At 52.3% G+C, this 25774-nt stretch overlaps 1 protein-coding gene across 1 annotated transcript; it reads right to left on the bottom strand.

Annotated features, from left to right (window-relative positions):
- Nucleotides 1-318: 318 nt before the first annotated feature.
- IGFBP5 (insulin like growth factor binding protein 5) lies at nt 319-25642 on the bottom strand. Its single transcript, XM_075756977.1, has 4 exons — nt 24299-25642; nt 5564-5790; nt 5268-5387; nt 319-4855 (listed from the first exon to the last, which is right to left on the bottom strand). Exons 1-4 carry the CDS (start codon nt 24627-24629, stop codon nt 4724-4726), a joined length of 810 nt encoding a protein of 269 aa, XP_075613092.1. The 5' UTR covers nt 24630-25642; the 3' UTR covers nt 319-4723.
- Between the last annotated feature and the right edge of the window lie 132 nt (nt 25643-25774).

The raw sequence follows: 25774 nt of genomic DNA, 5'->3' as shown, positions 1-25774 counted from the left end.
CAGCTGAACGTGGGTGCTGTGCCCCACTGCCACATCCATGCAAAGAAATCGCTAAAAAAGGCAGGGCAGCTCTACTTTAAGGATGCTCTAAACTCAAACTTGCAATTTTACCAGTGCCTTAGCAGATTGCTCCAGTGTCAAAAGCTCTCCTAAACTATTGCCACCTCGTTACCCCATGCCCTGTACCTCCTCAGCACCTCTGTGGAGCTGGCTGAGCCTCCCAGGGGCACAGCGCGGCTGGCCAGGGGATGTTCGGGGCTGGAGCAGCTTGCTGGCAGGCCCCGGCACAGAGAGGGTCCACAAGGGTCAGGCACAAGCTAACTGAATGCATAACTTTATTAAATAAATGCTTTGTCATGAGAAAAGACAAAGATCAAAGAGTAACATAAATTATAAGTTGAATAAATAGTATACAGCAATCTTCACTTTTTAATAAAATGTGAGATTTTTTTTTTTAAGTACAAAATGCTAAACAGAGCATTAAGCTCTTCTTCCATTGTCAGTTTTTCACAAACTGCTTTTTTTTTTCCCACCAGTAAGATTATGAGTATTTCTTGTTTACTGGAAAAAGAAACCACAACAAAAACAAAACAAAACGAAACAACAGAGCTACCGTATGTACGTAAAGCTATAAAAAGCTACCGTAAAATGTGTAGTGAGTATTGCTTAAAGATAAAAACCAGGCAGGAAACTCGGAATCTGGTGTGTTTTAACAACTGTGTTACAACGGTGAGTAACGCGCGCGGTGATGTCTGTCCCGATGGCAGCAGTGGGGGGGCTGGCAGGGCTGGGGAGGGGGGGCACATTAGGCAGGGCTCCTAGCCAGTGCCAGGACAGCGGTCTGGAAGCGAGGTGAATTGTCGGTTGTTAAATATACAATGCTCCGTTTGGGAAAAAAAAAAAAATCAACAATAACAACAACAAAAAAAACCCCCAACAACAAAAAAGTTTTCATGGGGAAGAGGGAGAAAAAAGAGAAGGGGGGGAGATAGAGCAGAGAAATAGTGCAAAATGCTCTTGTACTAGTGGTTTTCAAAGTCCACTGCAGTACAGACGAGGGGTAGCCCAGCCGCCGAGCGCTGCTCCCTGGGGAGATGTGGTAGAAGGGCTGTCCTGACCCCTGCGCCATCCTTGTTCTCTCCTTCCCAGCTCACATTCCAGGTATGGGTGCAGACTCAGTGCAAACACCGTAGTTGGAGACACCCACCCACCCCCCCCCCCCCCGATGCACAAATTGCCAGCACTTCCCCATCTACCTCAACCCACCCTTACTGCTCACCCAGCCCTCCCCAGCTCCCAAATCTGCCCCTTTTGGTATTCTCACCTCAAATGCAAAGGAGTGCTGCTGGGTGCTGAGAATGGGAGCACCTCATCACTGCCGCCCCGGGGGGTAGCCAACCCCTCTTGAAGCTGCTCTCACCCCCCAGCCCAACCCCGGTCCTAAACGTTAGTGCAGCCTGCAAACAGCCTGGTCCTGCTGGGGATCCCGGAGAGAGCAGGCAGCCAGGGCATTCCTCAGTGCCCTGCTCCAGGAGCCAAGGTGGTTTTGGGGGTGATGGCTGCACAGTCCCCCTCCTTGCCTCCTCCTTCTTCCCCCAGGTTGGTGGGGACAGGACAGGCGGTGCCATCCCAGCACTGGATGTGCAGGCAGAAGGGAGGTTGTGTGGGATAGATTTTGGTGCTCTGGGCTCCTGGGGCCATGATTGAGACTCCCTTTTGCAGGGGGAGGTCAGGGAGGCAGCCTGTGTCCCCCTCCCAGCTGACCCTCACCCTGCAAAAGCATTAGCCCGAAAGACAAGGGTCATGGGGAGCTGCTGTCCTTCAGCCCACTCCCATCCCGCCCTGGCAGCACGTCTCCTTTGCAGCCAAAGGCTTTCAAGTTTTGGGAAATCAAACAACAAAACAAACAAATGAACAAAAAAAAAAAAGCAAGAAAGAGAGAGAAGGAGGGAAGGATCCTGGGGAAGGTGGTACTGGCCTACAACAGTCAGGAGGTTTTGCACAGGGATTGGCGAGCAGAGGAGATGAGAGACAGCGGCAACAATGGCGACTTGGGGCCCTTGGGGTTGGCACAGGGTCCTCCTCCTCCTCCATCTGCTCTCTTCACCCATTCTTCACCCCACCTTTACTGCACCATTAGCCCCCCCCCCCCAGTCAAACTGACCCTGCTCCATCAGCCCCGCTGAGCCCAGAGGGGTCCCTCTCTCGGCCCCAGCACGGTGCTCCCCTTCACCAATACAGGGGTCACTTCGCTCCTGCAGGTTTTTCTGGGGGACAGATCTGTTGTTGGTGGCACCCCCTTCTTTTCAGCAAGGGAAGACACTTCATCCACAGCTCCAAACATGCCCCACCATGGGATCTCCATGAAGTCCATCGGCAAAACTCGCCCCCACCATAACTCCAGGGGAAACAACCACAGGACATCCAGTCCTGCCCTCAATCGGGGCAAGTATCCTTGTGGGGGGACTGCAGGATGCTTTGGGGAGTGATGCTGTGCCATGGGAGGCTACAGGGGTGCCCAGTCCGTGATGGAGAGGACCCTCCGCCAGAGCCCCTTGGCATCGAATCCCCCTTGTCCCATCCCTGCTGGCTAGGACCCGCTGGCGCTGCAGACCCCCTTTCCTCCCTGCCCAGCTCCGTCAGGCTCAAAGGGGCTTTTGGGGGTGCAGACACCTTCCCCCTGAGATTGGCTGGGTCCTTTGGGCAGTGCTGGCTGCCAGCTCCAGCCGTGGCAGTGGGATGTGGTCCCCAGTGGGTGTGTGTTTGCCCACTGGGATCGGAGCGCCCAGACCCCACAGCTCGCTTTCCTTTCCTTCCTTCCTTTCGTTGCAGGATCTCCTCCCAGCACCAACATCCTGGAGGCCCTTGTCATGGGGAAATGAGAGGCAACAGTCCCAAAATCAAATGTAAAAAAAATAAAAACAACAAAAAAGTCAGGCAGGCAGCTGAGGGCTGTCCCAGCACGCCTGAGGCAGTGGGTCTCCATGGCGTGGTGCCTGCTGTCACTCAGCAAGGAGCTGGATCCCAGGTTAAACGTGAGGGCCAGTCGCAGGATCATACTGCAGGGTGGCGGGAATCAGCCATGGCAATGTGAGCAGTATCCTCAGTGTGAAAGGATGGAGACCAGCATTTTCCTACCCATGGGAAAGGCTATAAACCAGCCTTAACAAAAATCCAAGACAAAACAAAGTGTAGGTTTGGTTTTTTTTTTTTTCCCCTGGAGCAAACTGCTTTTTTGGCTGTGAAAAAAAATTAAAAATATATCTCCATAGTTGGTCTTCCTTGTGGTGGCAAAGGGTGGTGAAGAGTTTTGGCCCCGATCCCCCTGTCCCCACACAGGGATGCTTCAGTGTGGACAGCAATGGAGTATCTGCGGTGTCAGCTCGGATGCAGTCCTTGGCGTTGGCAGGGCCCTGATCCCACAGGCACTGATGCTCCTCCGTAACTCTGCTCCCGTGTTCAGTCTGGCAGGTTATTATGCTTTTTTTGGGAGGGGGCAGCATCTCTCCCCCTGCTTACAGTTAAGCCCTCCAGATTGCAGGTTTCGAGGTGAAATTTTGCAAGGAGGAAAGCCACGTCCGTGCACACACACACTCGCACACACGCACAAATGCTTCCACACCTGGATGGACAACAGTCAGAGTTCCACTTGTCCAAAAAGATTTCTGACCTCCCGTTTGAGAGGAACTGGATGGGGAAGGTTGTCTTTCGTTTTTGGATGATTTCTTTTTGAAGTCCATGAATATTTTTGGGGGGAGGTATTTGTGCCATTGCAGGAGCTGTGTTTCCCTCCCCAGCTCATCTCCAGACACGAAGCCAGCAGTCCCACTCCTCCTCCCAACGTGTCGAAATCTGCCTGGACCTCGGGCTGTCATTTGAGACTGAAGTCAAATCAAGTTGACTCGAGTGAGTCCCAGCGATGTGGGGAAGAGACTCTGGAGGACTGCAGCGAGGAGGGGGAACACTGGTGGCCGCAAGGTTTTCTCTCGAGACCCTTTAGAAAATGACTGGCTAAAAAAAAAAAAAAAAAAAAAAAAAATTAACCCGCCTGAAACCCGTACTGGAAAATCACCAACTCGGAGAGGTTCCTGCATCAGGGTGGCCTCTGCTTGCAGCAGGGGGGCACAGGTGGCGTTGGGGAGAGGCGCGGGATGGCGGAGCGGCCACGGCAGGTTTGTCTCTGGCTCTGTCCTTTCCTTGCTGAGTCCTTGTTGTCAAGAGGCTGCTGTAGATTCCGAGTCCTCAGTTTCTTCAGGGTTTGCTTTTTTCTTTTCCTTTTCCTTTTCCTTTTTCTCTTTTCTTTTTTCTTTTCTTTTCTTTTCTTTTCTTTTCTTTTCTTTTCTTTTCTTTTCTTTTCTTTTCTTTTCTTTTCTTTTCTTTTCTTTTCTTTTCTTTTCTTTTCTTTTCTTTTCTTTTCTTCTTTTCTTTTTTCTCTTTTCTTTCTTTTTCTTTTCTTTTCTCTTTTCTCTTTTCTTTTTTCTTTTTTCTTTTCTTGCTTTCTTTTCTCTCTTTTTACTTTACTTCTTTCTTTCCTTTTCTCTTTTTTCCTTTTTCTTCCTTTCTCTTTTTTTGTTTCCTTCCTTTCTATTTTTTCTTTTCCTTTCTTTTTTTCTTCTTACATGAGATGAAAGGAATCGGAGTCCCGGGGCGCGGGGAGGTGCGGAGGGGAGGGTGAAAGGGAGCCTGGGTAGGTAGTGATGGGGCAGAGGGAGGGGATGCGACTTCACTCCACGTTGCTGCTGTCAAATGCGTGGCACTGCAGGTCTCCGCTCAGGTAGTCAGTCCCTGGCAGCTTCATGCCGTATTTGTCCACGCACCAACACAACCCACGCTTCCGGCCTCGGGAAGGCTTGCACTGGGGAGACACCCAAGGGCAGAGATCAGGAGCTGGCCACCAGACGCCCTGCGGCTCCCTCGCGCTAGGGATCCGGATCAGCCCTGCGCTTGGCCCCTTTCACCCCAGTGATGCAATCCCCTGGGTAGGACCTAGCTCCTGCTCTCTGCTTTCAGCACATCTCCATCCCCGCTGCTACCCCAGCCCGGTGCCCTCTGACTTTTCCTCCTCCCACACCAGCTCCTTCAGGCTGCTTGCCTCAGACCAGACTGCGCTCGGAGCCACCAGCAAGGCCACCCACCAACAACCGTGCCTGGAGATGCTCACAGCAACCTCCCCACCAGCCCAGCAGAAGAAAAACTTCCATCCTTTCCATCCAGAGCAGCGGACCCTCCCTGCGTGGGGAGCATCCCTCTGTGGGGCTCTTTCTTACCTGCTTCCTCTTGTAGAAGCCTTTTCGGTCGCAGTTGGGGAGGTGGACGGCGCGAGGGACCATCCGCTGGCTGCTCTTGAGCTCCTGCAGGGATGCCTCCATGTGCCTGCGGCAGGGGCCCTGCGAGCAGGGAGAAGATGGAGCGTGAGAAGGGGAGCGCCCTGCAGCAAGCCTCCAGCTGCAAATGCCCCCAGGTCCCCTGTCCCCCCCATTGGCACCCACTCCCCAGGGGGATGAAGCCTTCCCGCAGCCCCCTGCCCGCGGGAGCCCCGTGGAAGGAAGGCGAAGGCACCCACCAGCTCAAACTCTTGCCGGAGCTCGGGGATGACGACGCGGGGGTGTGCCGTGTTCTCCGCCATGCCCACAAACTTGGCCAGGGTCAGCTTCTTTCTGCGGTCCTTCTTCAAGGCCTCGGCCTTCAGCTCAGAGAGGCGCCCATGCTTGGGCCGGTAGGCCTTGGGTGGATAGGTCTCCTCTGTCATCTCCGACGTGGTCGGCTCCTCGTGTTCTCGGGACTCCCGTTCTGGAAGGGAAGGGATATCAAACTGTCCATGAGCTGACTGCGGCTTGCTTTTGCATGGAGAGCCTCCTGCCCAACCCCAGAGGACATCTTTGCACCAGGCAGGACAGGAACAGATGACCAAAGAAATCCCTTTCCCAGCTGCTGCCTACAGCCCTGACTTTATCCCACTGTGTGGGACTTGGCATGGCTTTCGTGTGACCCCTTGAGCTCAGGACAGGAAGATGTCTGAGGGCACGGAGGAGCTGGGAGTCAGGATGGACGCCTACGTACAAGGCCACCATTGTTTGCAGTGTGTCAGTGGAGGACTGGTGGGAGGATTATCCCAAACCCAGAAAGGACCAGATGATACACAAAATGTGGCAGAGAAGCCCCTGTTTAGCCATGGTAGAGGATTAAGTGACAAATTCACACCAACCCCGCCTTGCAGATGCAAGAGTAAAAGCCAGGGATGCTTGAAGATGAGACAACTCCAAAGTAAAGGTCAATCCCACAGCAAAGCCACCATGCGGTTGGGCAGACACTTCGGCAGCGATGCCGAAGATGTGGCTGACAAGTGCTGGGATCTCCAGGGTCCTCAATCTGCAGCCCCACGCTCATGGGACCGAACCAGCCCTTGTCCGCTGGCATCTACTGAGCAGCTGGCAAAGCCCAGGGTAACGCTGCCAAGCGGTGCTGCCTGACCGTAGATGCCACCAATAGTACCGATGGCAAGGGAGGAGCACGTATAGGCTCTGCCCGCGGCAGTTGCTTTCCTGTACACCCCCTGGATTGCCCCAGCATGACCTGTGCCAGCAGGATGCAGTCAGGAGCCCTGTGCGGTTATATATAGGAGAGAGCTGGTGACAGTCTAAACTTAGATGACTTGTGACATTTAGTACAGCCACCAGAGTGAAAAAGGATTATTTCTGGACTAAATTTGAATAGAGTTTAAGGCTCCTGAGGCTCCCGGTCTTCCAGTCCCTGGTTCCCAGCAGCCTGGTACTGATGCCAGGTTTGTGCTGGGGTCAGCGGGCAGGCACAGAGAAACCCACTGTGGCGGCAGGCAGAGCACCAGGGCAGCTGAAATCCCTCCCTGCACCATGTCTCCCGCAACTTCCATGCCAGTGAACCCCGCTTGTCCCCTCCGCAACACTACGGTGAAGACAGCAGGGCACCAATTCTGCCCCTCCTTCTCCCCGCAGACTGGCAGCTCCCCAGAACCCAGATGCACTCCCATGGGGAAGGAAGATGGCTCTGCTGCCCAGGGGTGCCCTGGGGATGCCTGGCGAGGGGGGACAGAGGCGTTGCTCAGTGGCAGATGGCAGCACCAGCCCATCACACACAGCCCCAGCGGGGTGGTCTTGGAGGTGGCCAAGGGGACAGGCTGGTCACTGGACACCCAAGCCTGCCACGGCTGCCAGTCTCCCCTCCCTCCTTGCCAAGACAGACCTGCCTTCTCCCAGCAAAACTGGAAAGTTTTCCATGGCCACTTATTTTATTAAAGCAGACTTTATTTCTTCTCTTTCCACAAGACCCGAATTGGGTCTGCATCCCAGACTTAGCATCCTCTTTACTGCCCACAGCAATGTAAATAACCCCACGCACCGTCCTCAGGACTTGCATGTACCCCCAGGATGGGATTCTCTTGCCATTTTGCCCCATGATGCTCATATGTTTGGGGTTTTTTTCTTGCTGCATGACTCAAAGGTCCCCACAGGTTGGGGCTTCTCTATTATAAGGGAATGACAGACAAGGGATAGTGAAGAAATTGATTAAATTGGGAATGATCTTGTCCCCCAGGAAATTACACTGTACAAGGTGCAGTAGAAGAGCATCCTTTGCTACAAAGATGCTGCAGCAATCTGAGGTTCGAAGGGAAACCAGAGACATCTGCAGTGACTAAGCCCCTCCACAGCAATGAAACACGCTGTGATCTGTCCCAGGAATCCCCTCTGGCACCGACTGCCAGGGACGGACATGGCAGAGCCAGGGCTTCTCCCTGGGCTGCGCTACGGTAATTAAGGGGAGGGGAGGATTCACACCAGCACAGGCAACCCTGCAATAACACAAGAGGGGCACAGCTCATTAACTCTGCAATAACAAATATGAGAGGCACAGCTACCTGGGAAAACCTAAAATAACAAACAAATGGGACAAGGCAGCAAGGATTCAGTCAGAAAAACAGTACGGGGTGTCCAGTCCCCGGGACTTGTGGTGCAATGGGTATCTGCAGCGGCTCAGCCTGCTCATACGGTCAGCAGCTTCAGCCTCCGCAAATGCGTTATTTCTCTGCTTCCTGCAAGCTGCCAGCCAGCCAGAGTGGGCTGGGAGCTGGGCACTAACATGGAGGCCTTTTGGCAAGGGGAGATGGGAGCCGCAGGAGCCCAGTGCTCTGCAGAGGGAGCCAAGGGCTGGTGTGCACTGAAAGCTGCCCAGCTCCCAGCCCAAGTCCAGTGCTTCCTGCGTGGCTGAAAAAGCACCTGGAACTGACCCCTTTCGCCCTGCCCGGCATGCATGGGTCCCTGCTCAACTAGCGATACGACAAGGGTGGCTGTGGTGGGACTCCTCTGTCTGCTGCTCAGCAGTGGTGTCTAGTTTGAGTCTTTATTTCCCAGTGAGAACCGCATGGATGCCTTGGAGGGATCCCTTTCTTCCACCCTCTGATGTTTTTTATAGCCTAATTTCCTTCAGCAAGAAGGAAAATTCCTGGCTCATGTACTCGAATATCTGTTCCCTAATTTGATACTAACAAGACGATTTTGACAAACTGAAGGGCAGAGTTCTCTGACACACAGACTCCTGACAAGCTCCGGGCAGCTGGTGAGGGACCTTCCCCGTGCCAACGCAGAGGGACGGGCAGAGCCGGGGTGGGCAGCACCCACACAGTGCCCCCACTTCGCCTCCTGGCCGCCTCATCCACACCAACCTGCAGCCGCCCACTGCATCCAGGACCAGACACCCATGTCAGCATCTCCAGAGCCCCTGCACCCGCCTGCCCATCCTCACCCACCAGCTCATTCATTAACCTCCATCTGCCACCCCAGGGCTGGCTTGTGGCAGGGAGCACTGACACGGCTGCACCTCTGCTCCCGAGGAGGTGCTGGCAGGAGCAATGCCCCATTTGCCCCAATGAGCTCTAACTGTGCCTGTCTGAGACTCAGGAAGGAGGCTGGAGTTCCTCCTCCCTCGCTGTCAGGATCTGGCCCACCGCACAGCCCCTTCCTACCTACTCCCATGCACCTTGCCAACCCGGCGACTGGGTTTCAGGCATAGGCAGGAAGGTCCTACTCACCACGTCTCCAGCCAGGGGACAGTGGGAAGCAGGAGGTGGGTGGCTCTCACATCTCCATCCCTTCTCCCCACTCCTTAGGAGGAGGTGACCTCTCAGCAGAGGTCCCAGGCTCACTGGTGACACAGAAGACTGACATTGCTGGCCAAGGCAAGGATGCCTGGCTAGATTTGAGGTGAGACCTGGACTGTAGTCACCTCAAGGGGATGTTGACCCTACAGCCAAGGCAGCATACTGAACTAAATTCAGAGCCACCTCATGGCTTCATGTCTGGTCTGATGCTGTGGTGCCCATGGAAGACCCAGGGAAAGAGGGGCGAGCATCTGGAGAGGCTCCTGACACAAGTCCGGCCAGAAGGACTGTGGTGGTGGTGTCCTAATACATGCAGGCTCCCATCAGCCCTGGGAGGCAGAAAATACCCATAGCAGAGCATGGGCTGTTCTCTGCCCCAGGGCTAAGGGCTTAGTACCCTCTCCTCGCTCCAGGCTGGCCAGAGGGAGCTCCCTAGCAGGAGCCATTTCCAACCCTTTCACCCTGCCCCTACACAAGGTACATGGAGTAGCAAAATACCAGGCACAGTTTCTGGGAAGCTGCAAATTGCTCCTGTGCAGCTGCCTGCTGTCCTTGACAGACATCACCCAGAGCAGCCTGCACACCTTCCTGGGCCTGGGCCAAAACCTTGCCTGGGTGCTTCTGTGCTCCAGAAGTTTTGGACATGTGTGAGGTCCCCACAAGGTGCGTGTGTGTGTTCACACGTGGGTGTAGGGCGTGTGAGAACACTGCCTCCCTGCTTGCTGACATGACAGAGAGGAGCAGGAAGCTTGTTCCAAATGGCTAGGAGGCTTGAATTTTCATAACACATTTTCATCGGTTTCTGGCAGGAAGGTAGGAAAAGTATCTATTGACTGCTGCTGCTAATGATGCGTGCTCGTTACATCCGCAGCCCACTGCTAGAGGACTTGCTGTCCTGTTCAAACACCCAAAAAAGAAGTCACATGTACCTAAGACAGACAAGCACAATAGCACAACCTTACTAAACAGCCCTCGTGATTATTATCATGATTATTATTATTTACAGCACGAGCACAAGCATAATACATCGCTTAAGCAGGAAGGTGTTGGAGAAAGACTTAACGGGGATCTCAGTTAAACCTCTAGCATAAGAACTACAGCAAATATCACTGGTGGAGACCTTGAGAAGTTGCCCAGTCTTTCCTTTGCCCCCAAACTCACCCATCTCTGTTCAGAGGTGCTCGTCACAAGGTGGAAATTAAGGCTTACGTTACCCAGGAGCTGAAACATCGCTGCTTAGAGCGCAAGTGTCTCCCACTATACAGTGCAGTGCAACAGTGCACAAAGTCTCTGCTCTCCACCAGAGGAGGATTTACCCCCAGGATGAAGAGCCACCTCCCAGTATTCCCATGAAGGGAATATCCTCAGCTGCAGGACTTCACAAGTGATCCCCCCACTCTGCTTTTCCAACGGGCTCCTTGTGATTTTGGGCCCTGGTGGCAGCTGTCTTTGGAGGACCCCGCTTTCTGTCCCATTGCCGCTTACAACAACGTGGCATTTTCCAGACCTAGCTGGGTGATCTCTGACACCTTGGCTTTCTTTTTGAGGGGAAGGACAATATTCTGGGATCAGACAACTAGGCAGCTGACACTGGCAGCAGAGAAGGGAAAATATTTATGGGAGAGACTGGTGGACAGAGGGAGGGATTTTTCTCTGGTTCCCATCGATCGGGACCCTGAAGTGCTAATCAGAGCCAGATCAGGATGCTCCCTCCAAGCTTCACCCGTAACAACAGCTGCCCGGCACAAACAGCTGCAGATACCTATCTACAGTGGCTCCGTTATCTGCCCAGCCCCATGCCGGCTTCTTACGTCTTCCTGATGGACTTTATGCGCACACGCAGGCAGAGGTAGTGAATGCTGAAATTAATGTTTGTCTTCTTCCCTGTACCTGCTGGAGGGACAGGATTCTCCCATTTCTCCTTCCGCCCCCATCCTTTATGGTACTGGTTCTTGCTGGGCAATGCTTAGCAGCTTCCCTGGGCTCCCTGTGGCTGGGAGAGGAAGGCGCATCAGTGCTGCCCCTGAAAACAGCTTTTGCACTTGAAAATCATGTTAGAGATTTACCTATTTTTCTTCAGATTGGGTCTTATACAGGAAGTCTGTGCTCAGGTCCCTGGCTAGTAAAAAAACCCCATCGTGCATTTCCTCCTGCTGCCCTCCCCACTTGTCCCCACGCCAGAGGAGGGGACGTGCCTGACCTATGTTGAGACCTCCTGGGATGGGCAGGCAAGTTCCTCCCCAGCGTGGACTTGCACCTGTGACCATGATGGCAAAATAAAAATCCCTCCCTCCTGGTCTGTACACAGGGACAGATGCTGTGTTTGCATTCCTGAAATGCAGACAGGGAAAGGATAATGCAGGCAGGGAAGGGATGCAGAATGAGGAGGGTCATCTCATCTCGCGCCCTTTTGCAGCTGGAGAGCACAACTGAGCAAAAGCATTCCTGAGTTCCCCAGGGGCCACCGGGATCAGCCCAGACAGAGGGGAGCCTTCACCGCCCTAACGAAGAACAGCTCATTTATGTTCCTGTTGCAGGCGCAACACCCCAGCACAGAGGTGAATGACCCCCAGCCTCTCGTCACAGCCCCGTGGGGGTGGGCAGCGGAGCCGGCTCAGGCATGATGCCCAGGGCCAGGGTCACTGCTCTGGACCACCGCCCCGGTGAGGTAAGGCAGTGATCTCAGGCGGCCGCCCAGCCCGAGGATGTCTGGCACCCACTGGAGGAGGAGCAGCCAGGGCCGGGGATTGCAGGCTCCAGCCGATCCCTCCGCTAGCCCCAGGCGTTGGCTGCCGGAGAGCCAGCTGCAATGTGCCTTGGACTTTCGACGAACTTTTGTGCTTTGGTGGGGACTTGACGGCAGGCCGGCGTGGCCGGTCTGGTGGGGACTGGCGAGGGAGCACGCTGGTGATGCTCGCAGGCGATCAGAGACGGGGAGGAGACACCACACACCGAGAAGGACAGAAAAACAGCAGCCCTGCTTGGACTGTCACCCCATCTCCCCCAAGTCCCGGCAACATGCAACAGGCATTTATGACAGATCTGTGTCAAATAATGCCTGTTCTCTAACACAGAGGTGTTGGGGCTTCGCTGGATGGCTCAACTCCATGTCTAAGTCATTGCCGAGATGCTGCACCCTACAAATTGTGACCAGCCCTATCATTTGGCTTGGGCGCTGATTTTAGGGTGGAATGACATATCTCTGGAGGCTCCAGTGTCTCCTCCTGTGATTCCAATGGTCTCACTTAAGGTCTGAAGTTAAGAAAGATAAATCTCACCACCCCTTCAGTACTGATCCCCTTGCAGCCTGTGGTGCAGCTCTCATGGGCAGCAGGGCCAAACTATTTTACAGGCACAGGAGCAGTGGTAAGAGCACCCATTTCCTTTGTGATTTGCAGAGTGTGGAAGGAGGTCTTTAGCAGTCAAAGCACATGGAGCACCCACAAAAACACCCACTCTGCCTCACCATGCCCAGTCCCCTACCAAAGACATATGATCAGAGTCCAAATAGTCCACAGCCCAAAAGCCACACAAGCTCTTGGAAGAGAGCTCTGGGCTATCCCAGTACCTTAAATCCCTGTGACAGCATGGTGAAAGTTGCTGGGACCTCACTTTCTTGTCCCACAGAGACACCTTTAAAGAAAAGGATGTGGATCTGTGGGACCAAGCTCAGAGAAGAGATGGAAAAGCAACCAGAGGGCTAGAAGGACTCAACCCTAGATTAAGACTTATCTCCACTTTATTAAGCCAAGGCCCAAGTAGGATGCTTGGGAACAGCTCAGGAATACCTGAAGAGCCTCGGAGAGCAGGAATGGATGGCAGAGGAATGTGCTATAATGTGGGCTTTTTTTTTTCCCGAAGTTATTGTTTGGGCTTTGCTGAAGTAGCCTGGAAGACCAGCTCTTTCTCAGGAGATTTTTGTCTCCTCAGCAGAAACCTGCGGATGCAGATTCTGCTGCATCAGCCAGGGCTCACCTGCAGAGCATGAATATCAGGTGCTTGGGCTGCCCCCAGGTTCACATAGGATTCATGGGAAAGGGAGATCATCGTCCTGATGACCTCAGTGTCCTCATACAGAGCTGGATGGGGGAGAAATGCAGCTCAGCATGTGGGAAAGGAGCTCTCAAGGGAACCAGCTCATGTTTTGGTCTGCTCTGGAAGCGCGGGGCCTATCTGTAGGAATGGATCTCTGGGTCAGCACCACTTCTCTGCAGTGCCAGCAAGTGCCGCGTAGGTGGGAGAGGTACAGCTATGGGAACTTGAACTGTAAGGAAGGATCTGCACTGCTGCGTGCCAAATGATACTTTCCTGAGCTGCCCTTCCTTGCTACAGCCACAAAATAAAACTCCCTGGGAGCAACTCTCTAGAACAAGGAGAAAAGCAGGTTTAGAGATGGGAAGCTCCATGATGTAAGCTCTTTTCCTACATGTAGCTAGCTGTTAGTTCAGCAGGCTCCAGGCATCTATGCTGTGGTGGAAAAGCCAAGCTTGGCCATCAGCTGGAGGGCTGGGCTGGTTCTGACCTGGGATGTACAAGCAAGGACTGGGGCTCACTGCTGTCTTTGACCTGTCTCTTTCTCTCCAGAGAGTTCCTAAACCTGGCTATGATTAGTTCTCAACAGAGGCTTGGTAGCTAGCAATGCATATACAGGGCACACCAAGATCAGGTGAAGGTCTGGGCCTGTGGTGGACAGGCAGTGTGACCAGTGACTTGGGGATCCCAGCAACAACCATTTTGGTGCACAAGGGAACCCAAAATGTCCTACTAGTAAAAGAGTTGGGTAACTTTCCAGAGTTTCTCCTTCCAGTAAGATGATGAACAAACATCCATCCATTACAATTAAATGATGTAACGTGCACCATCTTGCAAAACTGCAGGCACTCTGTTTTTAGATAGCTGCTTGTATCAGCCTGACATTTCCTGAACAAAGTTATCGTCCAGGGAACTGAACTGGCAAGTGGAGGGGAAGGAAGTATTTCAGGATTAGATTTACATCAAGAAGCTCCTGTTGCTGATGCACTGATGATAGGAAGATAAAACATATTTCCTTCACATCATCTGGAGACTACAGATGTTCCCCATTCCATATGCTGAAACTGCAGAAGAAGCTGAGAGCTGAACTGAAGAATGACCCAGAGAAATCTAAATAAATCATCTTTCAATATCATAGTGACCAAGACGTATTTTTACTTCCTGGAAAGGATGAAATCATTCGGTATTTCTTAGTCTTGCATCGTTTCCAACAAAGCCACCCTAGCGGCAGATTCCATCAGCTGTAATAAAGGCAGCAAAAAACCCACTAGCCTGCCAAGGAACTAAGAGCAGAAAAGAGCAAAGAAGGAAAACTCAGGGAAGAAGATTGTATGACAGTCTCTGTCTAACTGACTGTAAAGGTGAGGAAAATCTAAAGTAACTCCTGATAAGCATCATTTAATTGTTTATCAGAAGTTTCTCTGTAGGATTTATCTGTGCAAAAAGACAGGAAAACCCTTCCTAGAAAACAAATATATTATCAGGTCTTCTGAATGAAAACAAAAGGATGTGAACTGCTCATCTGGCCACCAGGTGGGAAGGGATCACCTGAAAAAAATCTTGCTATGTCTTTAGAAATGAAGGAGGTGTGATGGGTTGGAAGAGAAGCCTAATAGCATCCATCAACTATCATTATTGTATGAGAAAAAAGGGGACAAGGAGGGCTTTTTCGGATGAAGGTAGCTCAACAGCAGAGGTGGAGGAAACATCACTAGGGAGTAAGAGTAGGTAGCTTTGCCCCCTTGGACTATTTTGGGCCTGTCTCCAAAATTCAGATGAAGGCAGGTGTCAATATAGACGAGATGTCAAGAAACCTGGACTTGAAAGCAGGATGCTTCCAGGACACTGATACTATTTTGATCACTGAAACCCAAACGTGACAAATCATAGGAGAGCCAGGTGCTAAGAAGGCCTTTGAAAGAGAACCATAACCAGGAAGAGTGTTGCTGGCAGCCATCAAAAGCTGGGATATCACTGTGGATATTGTAGCATTTTACCCTGAGAACAATGTGCAATTAAGAGGAAACCCCTTTATTAAAGGAGATGATCCTGAGAAGAGGATGTCCTACCAGAGATGTAGCTACTACAGGTTATGCTAAGCTTTCTGGCCTGCTTATGGATGAAGGTGGCTTTTGCCTTTTAGTCAGGGTTTTGATTCTCATTTAGTTTCATACCAAGCAGAAGCTTTTAACAACTGGCCTACTGGGACTGAATCTGAGAGAGGCTGCTCCTAATGGAGGCTGGTGGTCTCCATCACATGATCCATCCTCACTTAAGTCATTCAGGGTCTCTGTCAGCCTCAACAGCAGCCAGTAACTGGAAGAGCCAAGAAAGCCAAACCCTTTGCCTGTCCCAGAGAGAGGTGGAGGCACGTCAGGTGGAGTCTGGAGATGCATCTGTGTCAGGTGATGGACAAGAACTGGTCCAACACCGCAAGTATTTCAGGTGTGCAGCTGTGATTGCAACCTCCAGCCTAGCCTGGATTAATTTCTATGCGTTCAGCCTGACTTTCACAGCTCTGCCTTAAACCAGATGGAAAAGATCTGTGAGATCATCCATTGCTCATCTCTGTGTCAGTACCAGATGACACATCGTCACATGTACCATCCGACCTGACTTCTATGAGCTCTGAGTGATGACATTTCCACCTCTGCCCTCAGGACTCCCTTCTACTTTCTTAACGACTCCTTCTCTCAGAAGGCCTTTGCCTGAAGTAGGCCTGGCCATTATTTAATCTCTCAGTCCATCTAAGTAGTACCACAAAAAAGTACCAGAAGTTTGATGTTCGTACTCTGACAATACTGATAAGCAGAAACTTGCCCAAACTTGATCCTAACGGATGACTCTTGCCTCTCCTAGCCATCTCCCTCCTTGCGCTGTACCATTGCATACACTAACAAATTCCCTTTGGTCCAACACGATGCAAAGATGCTTTTCAATGTGAAAAAATACCACGGGTCCCTTGATGGAGCAAAGGCTGCAGACCTCCATTTTGGGGTCTGAAACTCCAAGAAAGACAACTGATGCCACTTAGCCACAGGTCCAGAGCCTTTCTGGAATGATAAAATTCCTGCTGCACTTTGTTGGTTTTCCTGCAATCTTAAGCCACCTCTGCTATTACAAAACCAGATAACTGAACATGGAAATGGTTATGAAATAATATGGTGAAATTTCACCCGTTTCTGCTATTTCTTCAGGAAAGCAGGAGTCACAAGTGAAAGCAAAGTGACTGTATGCCACTTTGTGTTTAGACATTATTAAGATGTATTAAGACATACATGTGGCTGTGGCAGCACCATAATTCACTGCTGGACAGGTATAAGACATGCAGTCCCTCCCTAATAAAACTTTTTTTTTCTTTTCCAGCATCTCCTTTAAATTAAAAAGTGAAAGCCAGGTTCCATAGTTGTCCACTGCCTTATTTAATTACTAGATTTTCATCATTAGTCCAACGCATAATATCTGATTTCTTAAGCATGAATAATAAATAGGTCTGTTGATTTAATTGTCTTCTGAGGACGAATCCCATCTGAATTTGGAAAAAAAAATATTTCTACAAAAAGAATTATGACTATTGGCCAACTTTTCCCCCAAAGTTACCTTTAAGATACATTCCCTCTCTTGTTTGGCTAGGGGATCATTTCCTTAAGTATCTGTTAAGATTACCTTTTTGCCCTTAAATAGCAACCAGACCAGTTGTCTCCATCAGTGAGCCAGCTGTGTCCATCCAACAAGCAAACAAACCAAACTGCAATAACAGCCCTCAAGGCAGGCAGCTGCTAAGAGCTTTCCAATCCTACTGAAGCCAACAGTGTCTTCAGCTTTGGCCTCACAGTCCTTCGAGGACTGAGGTAGCTGGTTCCCACAAAGGGAATTAGGTGCCTGAAAGCCTATGATGCTGTGGGCCTAGCAAAAAGGTGCTCAGCATCTTGCAGGATCAAGCCCTGCCAGGCTAATAGGGAACGATGTGCCAGTTTGCTGTGGGGGGTACTGACACCCCATTTCCACATTCTGCATGAAAGAGGCAGTACCAAAAGGGTGGAGGCACGGGGAAAAATTATGGGAATATCAGAGGGGTCTGGAGAATGAGGGCAACAGTGTGAGCAAGGCTTTATGGAAACACACATAAGTGCCCACTGACTCCTCAGCCATAAATTTAAGGTGCCTCCTCAAGATTTAGTCTGTTGACCAGAGTGTCTCTGCAGCCAGGGAGGCCTGGACCTTCCCTGCAGGCATATCTTAAGGCAGGTGTGGTCTCCCAGCCAGAAGCTGATGGTTAAAAGACATGGACTGATAGGCAGTTAGTGCACTTGTCCTGGAAACATCATAAAGAGACAGAAGATCCACCAAAACATGCTGAGAAATGGCTTCCTTGAGAGCAATTTTGCCCAAATCAGACCACTGAGAGTCCCAAATTTCTGCGAACACATTACGCTGGCTTCTGCTGGGATTAACTGCGAGCCGTGGATTGACATAAGCACTAAGGGGTCCTCTCAGATGACTAGTATCAAAGACCCACCTCAAAAATAACATCTTGCTGAGCCTTGGCTACGCAGCTGTAAGAATAGAGGGTGTCTTGTGGGGATTGAGTGGTGAGAGGATGGGGGATTTCACTCCTTCATCACCAGATGCGACGGTGACCCTTCCCAGATGGGTAGGCATCAAGCAAGACCCATGCCCAGTGATCTCAAATGGGCAGCCCCAGGGTCCGGGAGCGCTGGCACACCTGCCACCCCACTCTGTGACCCACGGGCAGCCCTGCACATCACCCCGGGGAGACCTGGCATGGAGGCTCTTGCTAAATGGGCCTGGGGGGTCCAGGCGTTAGAGGATGGCAGCATGTGGGATAAGGTTCTTGCTCCTCCTTGCCAGCAGAGCCTCCTCATGCTTTTGGCTACACCTGTCCTGAGGATAAACAGAAAATATCTATATTTTTACCTGTAAAAAATCTCCTTACAAATGACTAGGTGGTTATTTTGCTGGCTGGCAGTGAGTTCATCCAGGACAAACTCTTTGGATCATCTTTGACCTCTGCCTGCACATGTCGTCAAGTCCTGCTGCTTCCTCTTCCTCAATGCTGGAGATTGTTTCTCCTGCCCTCAGCTTGCCACATTTCAGCAAATTTGCCATCTTTTCCCAATCCAGTTCTTCTTTCCTGCTTTCCCAAATGCCAGTTGTCGCTGCCTAGGCAAAGAGAAGTTTGCAGGGTTCCAGTACGCTCAGTGCCCCTGGCACCACCTCCTCTACCAATGCCACCAGGTACCGCTGCCTCCCGCACATGTCCTCCAGTTCTGGCATGCAGCAGGAGGATCGACTGCCCTCTGCAAGCCACAACTTATCTGCACCTTCACTGGGATATCTGTCAGGGTATTTAACTAACGTAGACTTAGTCCATCCAGACAATACAACCCACCTCCAAACATGGGGGGTGAGTTCAGATCCACACAGCTGGCCGGGAGGAATATCTGGCCTCTATCTCCTTCCTTGCCTCCCCTTGTTTGATATGATCACCTGCTGCACCTCATTTCTCAGCCCTCCGTGGGAGGATAGCGTAGGCCGGTCTGTACACCAATATCTGATCTTGACGGCAAAATACCAATGTGCCAGTCATAAGCAGAACCACTGCACCTAAGAAAGGTTTGTGTGTGCTGCCTGGAAACCATTCTGCCGCCAGAGACAAAAATGCTCCGTGTGTATGTGTTTGCACACATTAAATGTTTGTGCAGGCATGCGTGGGCGTGTGAACACGGGTACATGTGTGTGTGAGGCTCACACACATATCTGCCTTGTGCATATTAATCCTGCTGCTCTGCAGCCCACGTCGAGGGGCAGGTGTGTTCCAGCCAAATTCTGCTTTTATTTATGTCCGACCTTGAATTTGCACTACTAAGTGCTTGGTAAAAAAATAGTCAGGATTTGCTGTGCCATGGGCCCTTTATCTCCCTTGTGACTTAGGTGAAATGAGCTGCAACTGTTCTTAGCAGCCTGCCCCAATGAGCAGAGGAGGATGAGCCCCAGAGGGGCTGAGGGTCCTGCCCCCCTTCCCAGACTGCTCCCAGACTTTCCAGTTTGAGTGAAGAGCGCTGGGAACCACCACCATTATAACAGCTCCTGCAGCTGCTCCTACATCTGCGACGCCTTGCGATCCAGCGTGGGTAAAACTTCCAGCAGACGTTAGGAGGAAGCAGAGTACCACGCTCCGTGCAAGGCAGCGCCTGCTCGCTGCTTCTCCTCCTCTCCTTCCTCCCCGGCTGTCCTGATACACGTGTGCCAAACTACGCGACCAAAAGAAACTAGGGGCTGTCCCAAAGCTGGCACAAAACGTACCTGAGCTCTCCTACCCCTCTCTCCTGAGCCTGATGGGACACCTCACCCTGCAGTCACGCGAACGCTTCCAGACGCACACGACTGCACTCACGCCACCAGTGTGCCAAAGCTGCGACAGTCATCTGGGCACAGGGTGCTGGTGCTTAAATATTGACATGAGGAGGCACGCAGCCTTCCTCCAGCATCCCTCAGGTTTGCAGAGGCTCCCATTTAAGGCTAGCTCCTGCTCTCGGCTACGGTGGTACAGGCTCTGGAGGGGCTCCCTTCGTTCACCTGGAGCGGGTCCAGGCTGACGGCGCTGCACGGGAGCTCGGGACCGGCTCTATCGCTCACGCACGCAAGCACGCACGCACGCACAGAGCCACGTCTTTTCTCTGGTGAGCTCTGCTGGCACCCAGCAGGAATTTCATTTGTATCAACTACTTAATATTCTTGCTCCTTCCTTAGAAACCAGGCTGCTGAAAAATCTTTCCATCCAAGGCCCCTCCTTTCCTGTTTGAACCACCCCATCCCTCCCTCCCCCATACACACACACCCCGCAGAAACCCGGCTCTCTTGCTGGCACCTGATGGATTTCACCTTTTTTTTTTTTTTTTAAATATATTGTTATTGTTATTGAAACTTCAGATCAAAAGAAAAATGGAGATTTTCCTGTTTCGGATCCGAGGCTTTGCAGGCCTGTTGCTACTAGCTTTTGCCTTGACAGCTCGGGAGCTGGTTCGCACAAAGGACCTGCCGCTCGGCACCAGCCAGGTCCCTCCCCGAGCCACACATGTTGGCAAGCCCGCGCGTCCCAAGCGCCCCGCTCCCACGACCCCTGCCCTAACCCTCACCCTCGCCCTGGACCTTGGCGTGGGGCTGCCCACCTGCCCCGCTGCATCCCCATCGCTCGCCCATGGAGCCCCGCATCCCCGAATGGAAAGGAGAAGTGGGGTGGGGGGAATATGCCGGGGAGGGATAAAGGACTGCACCGAACACGAGCCGCAGGGAACTTGGGCTCGGCAGCACTCCTCCTCCGCCTACTTCCAGCTGACGCAGCAAAGATGATTTTCTTAGGGCTAATTCTGCAACACCCCCCACCCCCCCGCCCGCCCCTTTCCCCTCCTGGTTATCGTTGGCTCACAGTTTCGTGAGGAAACTTGCCAAGTCTTGCTCGCTTTCTAGAAAGAGAGCAGGAATGAGAGAGCAGGAATGAGAGAGGAGAAGGAAATATTTGACAACCTTTGTTTTTCCACGAGCCTTTTTAGGGCAGCAGGCTCCAATCTGTGCCCTCCGCTCCCAGGCGCTCGGCCTGACCTTGCTGTCTCAGCAGGAGGAAGTCTGGCGGGAGCACGGGGGAGAAAAATGGAAAGACGTGGTGTATTTCAAAGGAAACCTAAACAAAACAGAGAAAACCCAGAATCCTGCAGCCTGTGCCATAAATGAAGCTCATTCATGGTTTTTTACCAGGAACAGTCAATTACAGCCGTGATATTTGGCTTTCGGTAAAGGACAGTGTCTGACTGTTATGCCAGGAAGGACTGCAGGGACCGTCCCGTCAGTACCTACATATCCGTCTACTTAAAATGAACCTTACCAAAGCTCTTTAATTCCACACTTGCTTTCATTTCCGAGCCTTCAGCAAACTAGGAGTACATCCTGCCCAGCAGCTCCGGCATTTCTCAGTACTGTTGTGCCCAGCTTACAGATGAGGAAACTGAGGCATGGTACCTGGAGCATCTTGTCCCCACGCGAGACATCTCATCTACAGGAGAGCCAAGCCCGGCCTCCCAGGCTTGGGCTCTTGCAATACTGCTTGCTGCTCTCCACCTCGACTATAAGGAGGAAAGCATCTGTGATTTTAAACTCGGCCAGCGCAAGAGCAGAAATAGATAGAAATGCAGTTTGATCTAGTCCTCGCTGCTGTCACATAGTTTATTTTGCAGAGTGCTGATTCTTTCTCAGCGGTTCACAGCTCAGGGCCAATTTTGGTCATTGATAGATGGGAGGGCCAGGCCAGCTTCCCCAGCGCACGGGCCCTGCACTGCTGGCCAAACTGGCAGAGGCCAGAAAGTTCAAGTCAAACTTAATTTCTTTCCTTGCCTCGTTGCTTAGAAACATGCCTATGAAAATATACTTTGTTCTCACACGCTACCAGTCGAATGCCAAGAGAGTTTTTTCCTTCTCCCATCCTCAGGAATTCCTGATTTATTTTTTATTTCTTTTTTGCAATCACACAAATCTCAAGAGGAGCCTGCTCTCCTCACGCGGCTTCTTGCAGCAGCCTTTCCGATTCAGGCTCATCTCCTGGCTGCGAACAAAACCCATCGAAAAGAGCCCCCTGCAGCACTTGGAGAGTCCAAACTGGAAGTGCAGGTAGTGCCAGGGGGTTGATTTTGCAACAAACCCGCAACCTCTTTCCTGTCCCTCTCCTTGTTCCTTCAACGGGTGCTCTCCATTCCAGGAAAACCAAAAGCAGTGATGTTACGAGGGGACCAGCCAAAGCTTTCACACAAAGCACCTGCCAAAGGACCAGTTTCCTTGGGAAGAGCGAGGCAGGTGAAACGAAAGGAGATTCACGCTGGGAGCCAAGCCCCCAAGCTTTTTCGAGTGCCTTCGGTCTGCATGGGGCACCCTCGGCCTCACTCTCCCAGCCGCCGCTGTGTTTTGGCTGCATAGCTTTGCCTTCCTGACCACACCGCCTGCCCCCCAGCCGCGCACACACACGCGCAGAGTAAATAAACACCGGGAATGACGCGCTCCGGGATACTTCACATAGCTCCGTTGCCAGTGGGTTATTGCCCAGCTTCCTGGGCTCCACGGCAGGAACGCGGCTCCTGGCTTCACCCTCCGCTCCCTGCACATGTCCCCTCCCAACCCTCACCCTTTCCAGCTCCCCTTCGGAAAACCAAGCTCAGCTTTGCTGTTTCTGGATGATTTTAAGGGAGTTTGGACATTTGTTGTCATTTGAGGGAGGGGGAAAGTTATACACACAGAATTTGGTTTTGCTTTGAAGGATGGAGCGTAGCAACACAACCGCTGCCTGCAAGCAGCAAAGGGGAAAAAATAATAAAAGCATCGAGATTTATTAGGTGCTAGAAAGGAGAAACGGATTCCCATTGTGCGGGTATAAGCACAAGCTTGCTAACAAGCAAAAATGACTTTTTCATGGACCAAAAAAAGCGGGGGGCTTGTTTCTGCGATTTTTTTGCCAAGTGGTTCCCCGTTCCCCTGTGCATGCAGACATCCTCCCTGCCTCTCCTTCACACTGTGGCAGAAATACAGATGTGTTTGGAAGGATATAGGGAAAGTGTCCTTGCACAAGCTACAGGATCCAGAAATGGGAGCTTAACGTGTGCCAAAGCGAAGCTTTCTTTCGCGCTTTTGTCACGTGCAAGGTGCAAACATTTCAGAAGCTTGGCTTTGCATTGCTGTTTCCATGCCAGCCTTCATGCTTGCTTTTAACATATTCTTTCTGATTATTAGCAACACCATCATTATTTTTTGCTTTCACAGATTCTGTGTCCCTAATGCACCTGCACCTCTCTGGGCTAAAACCCATCGCCCAACAAAGATGTCCAGCAGTGGGCAACCAGGCAGAGCAGGCTGCAATGATGGCAAGGAGAAAGCCGGAGGCTGAGCAACAAACCTTTGGGGGGAGCTGAGGATTTTGGGGATGGGGAAGGTGGTTGCATGGAAGTGCCCTACCCTCTCCTGTATCTCAAGCTGCAGAGGCCAGCTCAGGCCCCAGAGCGAGATGGTGGATATGGTGAGAGAAAGGGGTCAGGGAGAGGGTGAATACAGGGATGCAGGAAAGATGTAAAGGGTGCAACTGGGGAAGGACTGGGATGCAGCTGTGACTAAGAGGGTGCATCTGGAAGGTGGGGGAAGAAAAGCTTTCCACTGAGGATGGGACAACCCAGAGGTGATGATGGAAGGGGGCTGGGGGAGGCTGTGAGATGATGCAACAGGAGGTTTGACCAGGGCATGGATGGAAAGAAGGATGGGAAAAGCAGTGGGGGGCACGGAAGAACAGCTAGGGGGATCGAAGAGTACCCGCAAAGATGGAAAAGCAGCTCTGGGGGTGGAAGAACATCCGGAAAGAAGGAAAAGCAACTGTGGGGGGTGTGGAAGAGCAGCTGGAAAAACAGAAAAGTAGCTGGGAAGGTGGAAAAGCGATAGGGGATGGCAGAGCAGCCAGAGGAAGTGGTGATGGTGGAGAAGCAGTAGGAAAGCAACCAGGGGCTTGGAAAAGCTGCTGGTGGAGTGGGTGGGGAGGGGAAGAAATGGGGAAATGGCTAGAAAGATGAAAAGCAGCTGGGGTGTGTTGTATATGTGTGTGTGAGAAAAATCAGGCAGAAAAGATGGAAAAGTAGCCAGAAAGATGGAAAAGCAGCTGGTTGCGGTGGAGGGGAATGGAAGAGCAGCCGGAAAAGCAGAAAAGCACACGGTGGGGGAGGGTGGGGATGGAAAAGCGGGCGGAAAGATGGAAAAGTAGCCGTGAAGGCGGAAAAGCAAGCCGGGGCATGGAAGAGCACCTGGGAAGATGGAAAAGCAGCCGGAAGGGTGGGAAAGCAGCCGGGGGGGGAGCGGGGGGGGCGGAAAGAACAGCCGGTGGGAGGGAGTAGAAAAGCAAGCGGAAGATGGAAAGGGAGCCGGAAAGGGGGGAAAAGCAAGCGGAGGGGCACGGAAGAGCACCCGGAAAGAGGGAAAATGTAGCCGGGAGATGGTGGTGGGGGTGAAAAAATCAGGCGGAAAGATGGAAAAGGTAGCGGCAAGGGGGAAAAGCATCCGGGAGAAATGAGGATGGGAGAAGCGGTGGTCACTCACCGGCCTTGGCTTGCTCGCGGTAGCTCTTCTCGCTGAGGCAGACGGCGGTGCCGTGGAGCAGGGCGTGCAGCGGCTTCTCCTCGCCCTGGCGCGGGAGGCAGCGGAGCCCCCGGGCGCAGCGCTCGGTGTAGACGCCGCAGGGCTGGCCGGCGGGCAGGGCGCAGGTGAGGCAGCAGCCGCAGCCCGGCTCCTTCACCAGCTCGCAGCCCAGCGGCGGCGGCGGGCAGAGCGACAGCGCCTTGCCGTCGCAGGGCTCGCACTGCACGAAGGAGCCCAGGCACCGCGACAGCCCCGGGCAGGCGCCCAGCAGCACCAGGAGCCGCAGGAGCATCGCGGCGGGGATGCTGCGGGATGGGGCGCGGGGGGCTGCCGCCGGCGGGGGGGGGGCGGGGGGGCGGGCGGTGCTTGCTTTCCGCTTGCCCCTTCGGGGGCAAAAAAAAAAAAAAAAAAAAAAAAAAAAAATTAAAAAATTTCAAAAAAGAAAAGGATCTGAAAGCGCAGCCCCTCTTGCAGGCGTCCCACTCTGGGGTTTATTATCGGCGTGCGAGACCCTCCTGCTTTTCTTTTGGCGTTGGGTGGGGGGGGCGTCTAGGTTTGCTTTTTGTCTTTTTTTTTCTTTTTCTTTTTTCTCCTTCTTTCAGCTTTTTCTCGCCTCGAAAGGAGGGATTCGCACCGCGATCCGCGGGAGCGCAAAAAAGAGAGGGGGAGGGAAGAAAGGGGGAAAGGGAGAAAAGCCTGCAGGGGTTGCACAGCCTACAGGTTGCAGGGGGAGGCGTGGGGGAGCAGGGGGGTTTGGGGAGGTGGGACGGCGATTTCACACACTCACGCAGGCACACACACACACTTCCCAAAGGGCTGGGAGGAGGCAGATTGGGAAGGGAGCAAAGTTCCTTGAAAACCAGTGTCCTGCTATTAATGCATCAAAGCAGTCAAGACGGGGGGAGAAAAACGGCAGGAGAAGGAAGAGGGGATGCAAAGCTCCCCTTCCTTCTCTCTTCTTCTGCAAGAGGAGAAAAAAGTCTCTCCCGACGCAGCGAGCTGCTGGGAAGCTTGGTATGAAGCAAAGTTGTGTTTCGATCGGCTCTGTTCAACCCTCCCGCTTTCCTCTTCCAAGATTTGCAAAGGCAAAAAAAAAGCGGAAAAAAAAAAAGCCAAAAAAGGCAAAAAAAAAAAAAAAAAAGGAAAAGTTTTCTGCAAAGTTGGAGTGTTTTGTTGCAAAGCCTGCAGAGGAGCGGTAAAAAACAGGGGGAAGGGGGGGAAAAAATAGAGGGAAAAAAAAAATCCACTTTGTAGATCTCCCAACACTTTTCCCCTGGAGAAGTTTCTAAAGAGACTGAATACTGCAGAACAGGCTGTCTTTTAAATAGACTGCCTCTGGCTGCCTGCCAGCCCCTCGCTGCAATTTGAGATCCCAATGACACCTCAGCTTGACTGGGTGCCAGCAGCGAGGGCCCTATCAGTGCACACTCGAGCCGT

This window comes from Balearica regulorum, chromosome 6 (genome assembly GCF_011004875.1).
Source record: "Balearica regulorum gibbericeps isolate bBalReg1 chromosome 6, bBalReg1.pri, whole genome shotgun sequence".
NCBI classification, from domain to species: domain Eukaryota; kingdom Metazoa; phylum Chordata; class Aves; order Gruiformes; family Gruidae; genus Balearica; species Balearica regulorum.
Note: the sequence above shows the minus strand (reverse complement) of the source record. Positions and strands in the feature narration are given on the sequence as shown.

Coding starts and splice junctions, on each gene's coding strand:
- IGFBP5 (XM_075756977.1), bottom strand. CDS start 24,629: ATGCTCCTGCGGCTCCTGGTGCTGCTGGGCGCCTGCCCGGGGCTGTCG. Junction 5,791..24,298: donor CCGCGAGCAAGCCAAGGCCG/GTGAGTGACCAC, acceptor CTTCCCTTCCAG/AACGGGAGTCCCGAGAACAC. Junction 4,856..5,267: donor GCTTCTACAAGAGGAAGCAG/GTAAGAAAGAGC, acceptor GTGTCTCCCCAG/TGCAAGCCTTCCCGAGGCCG.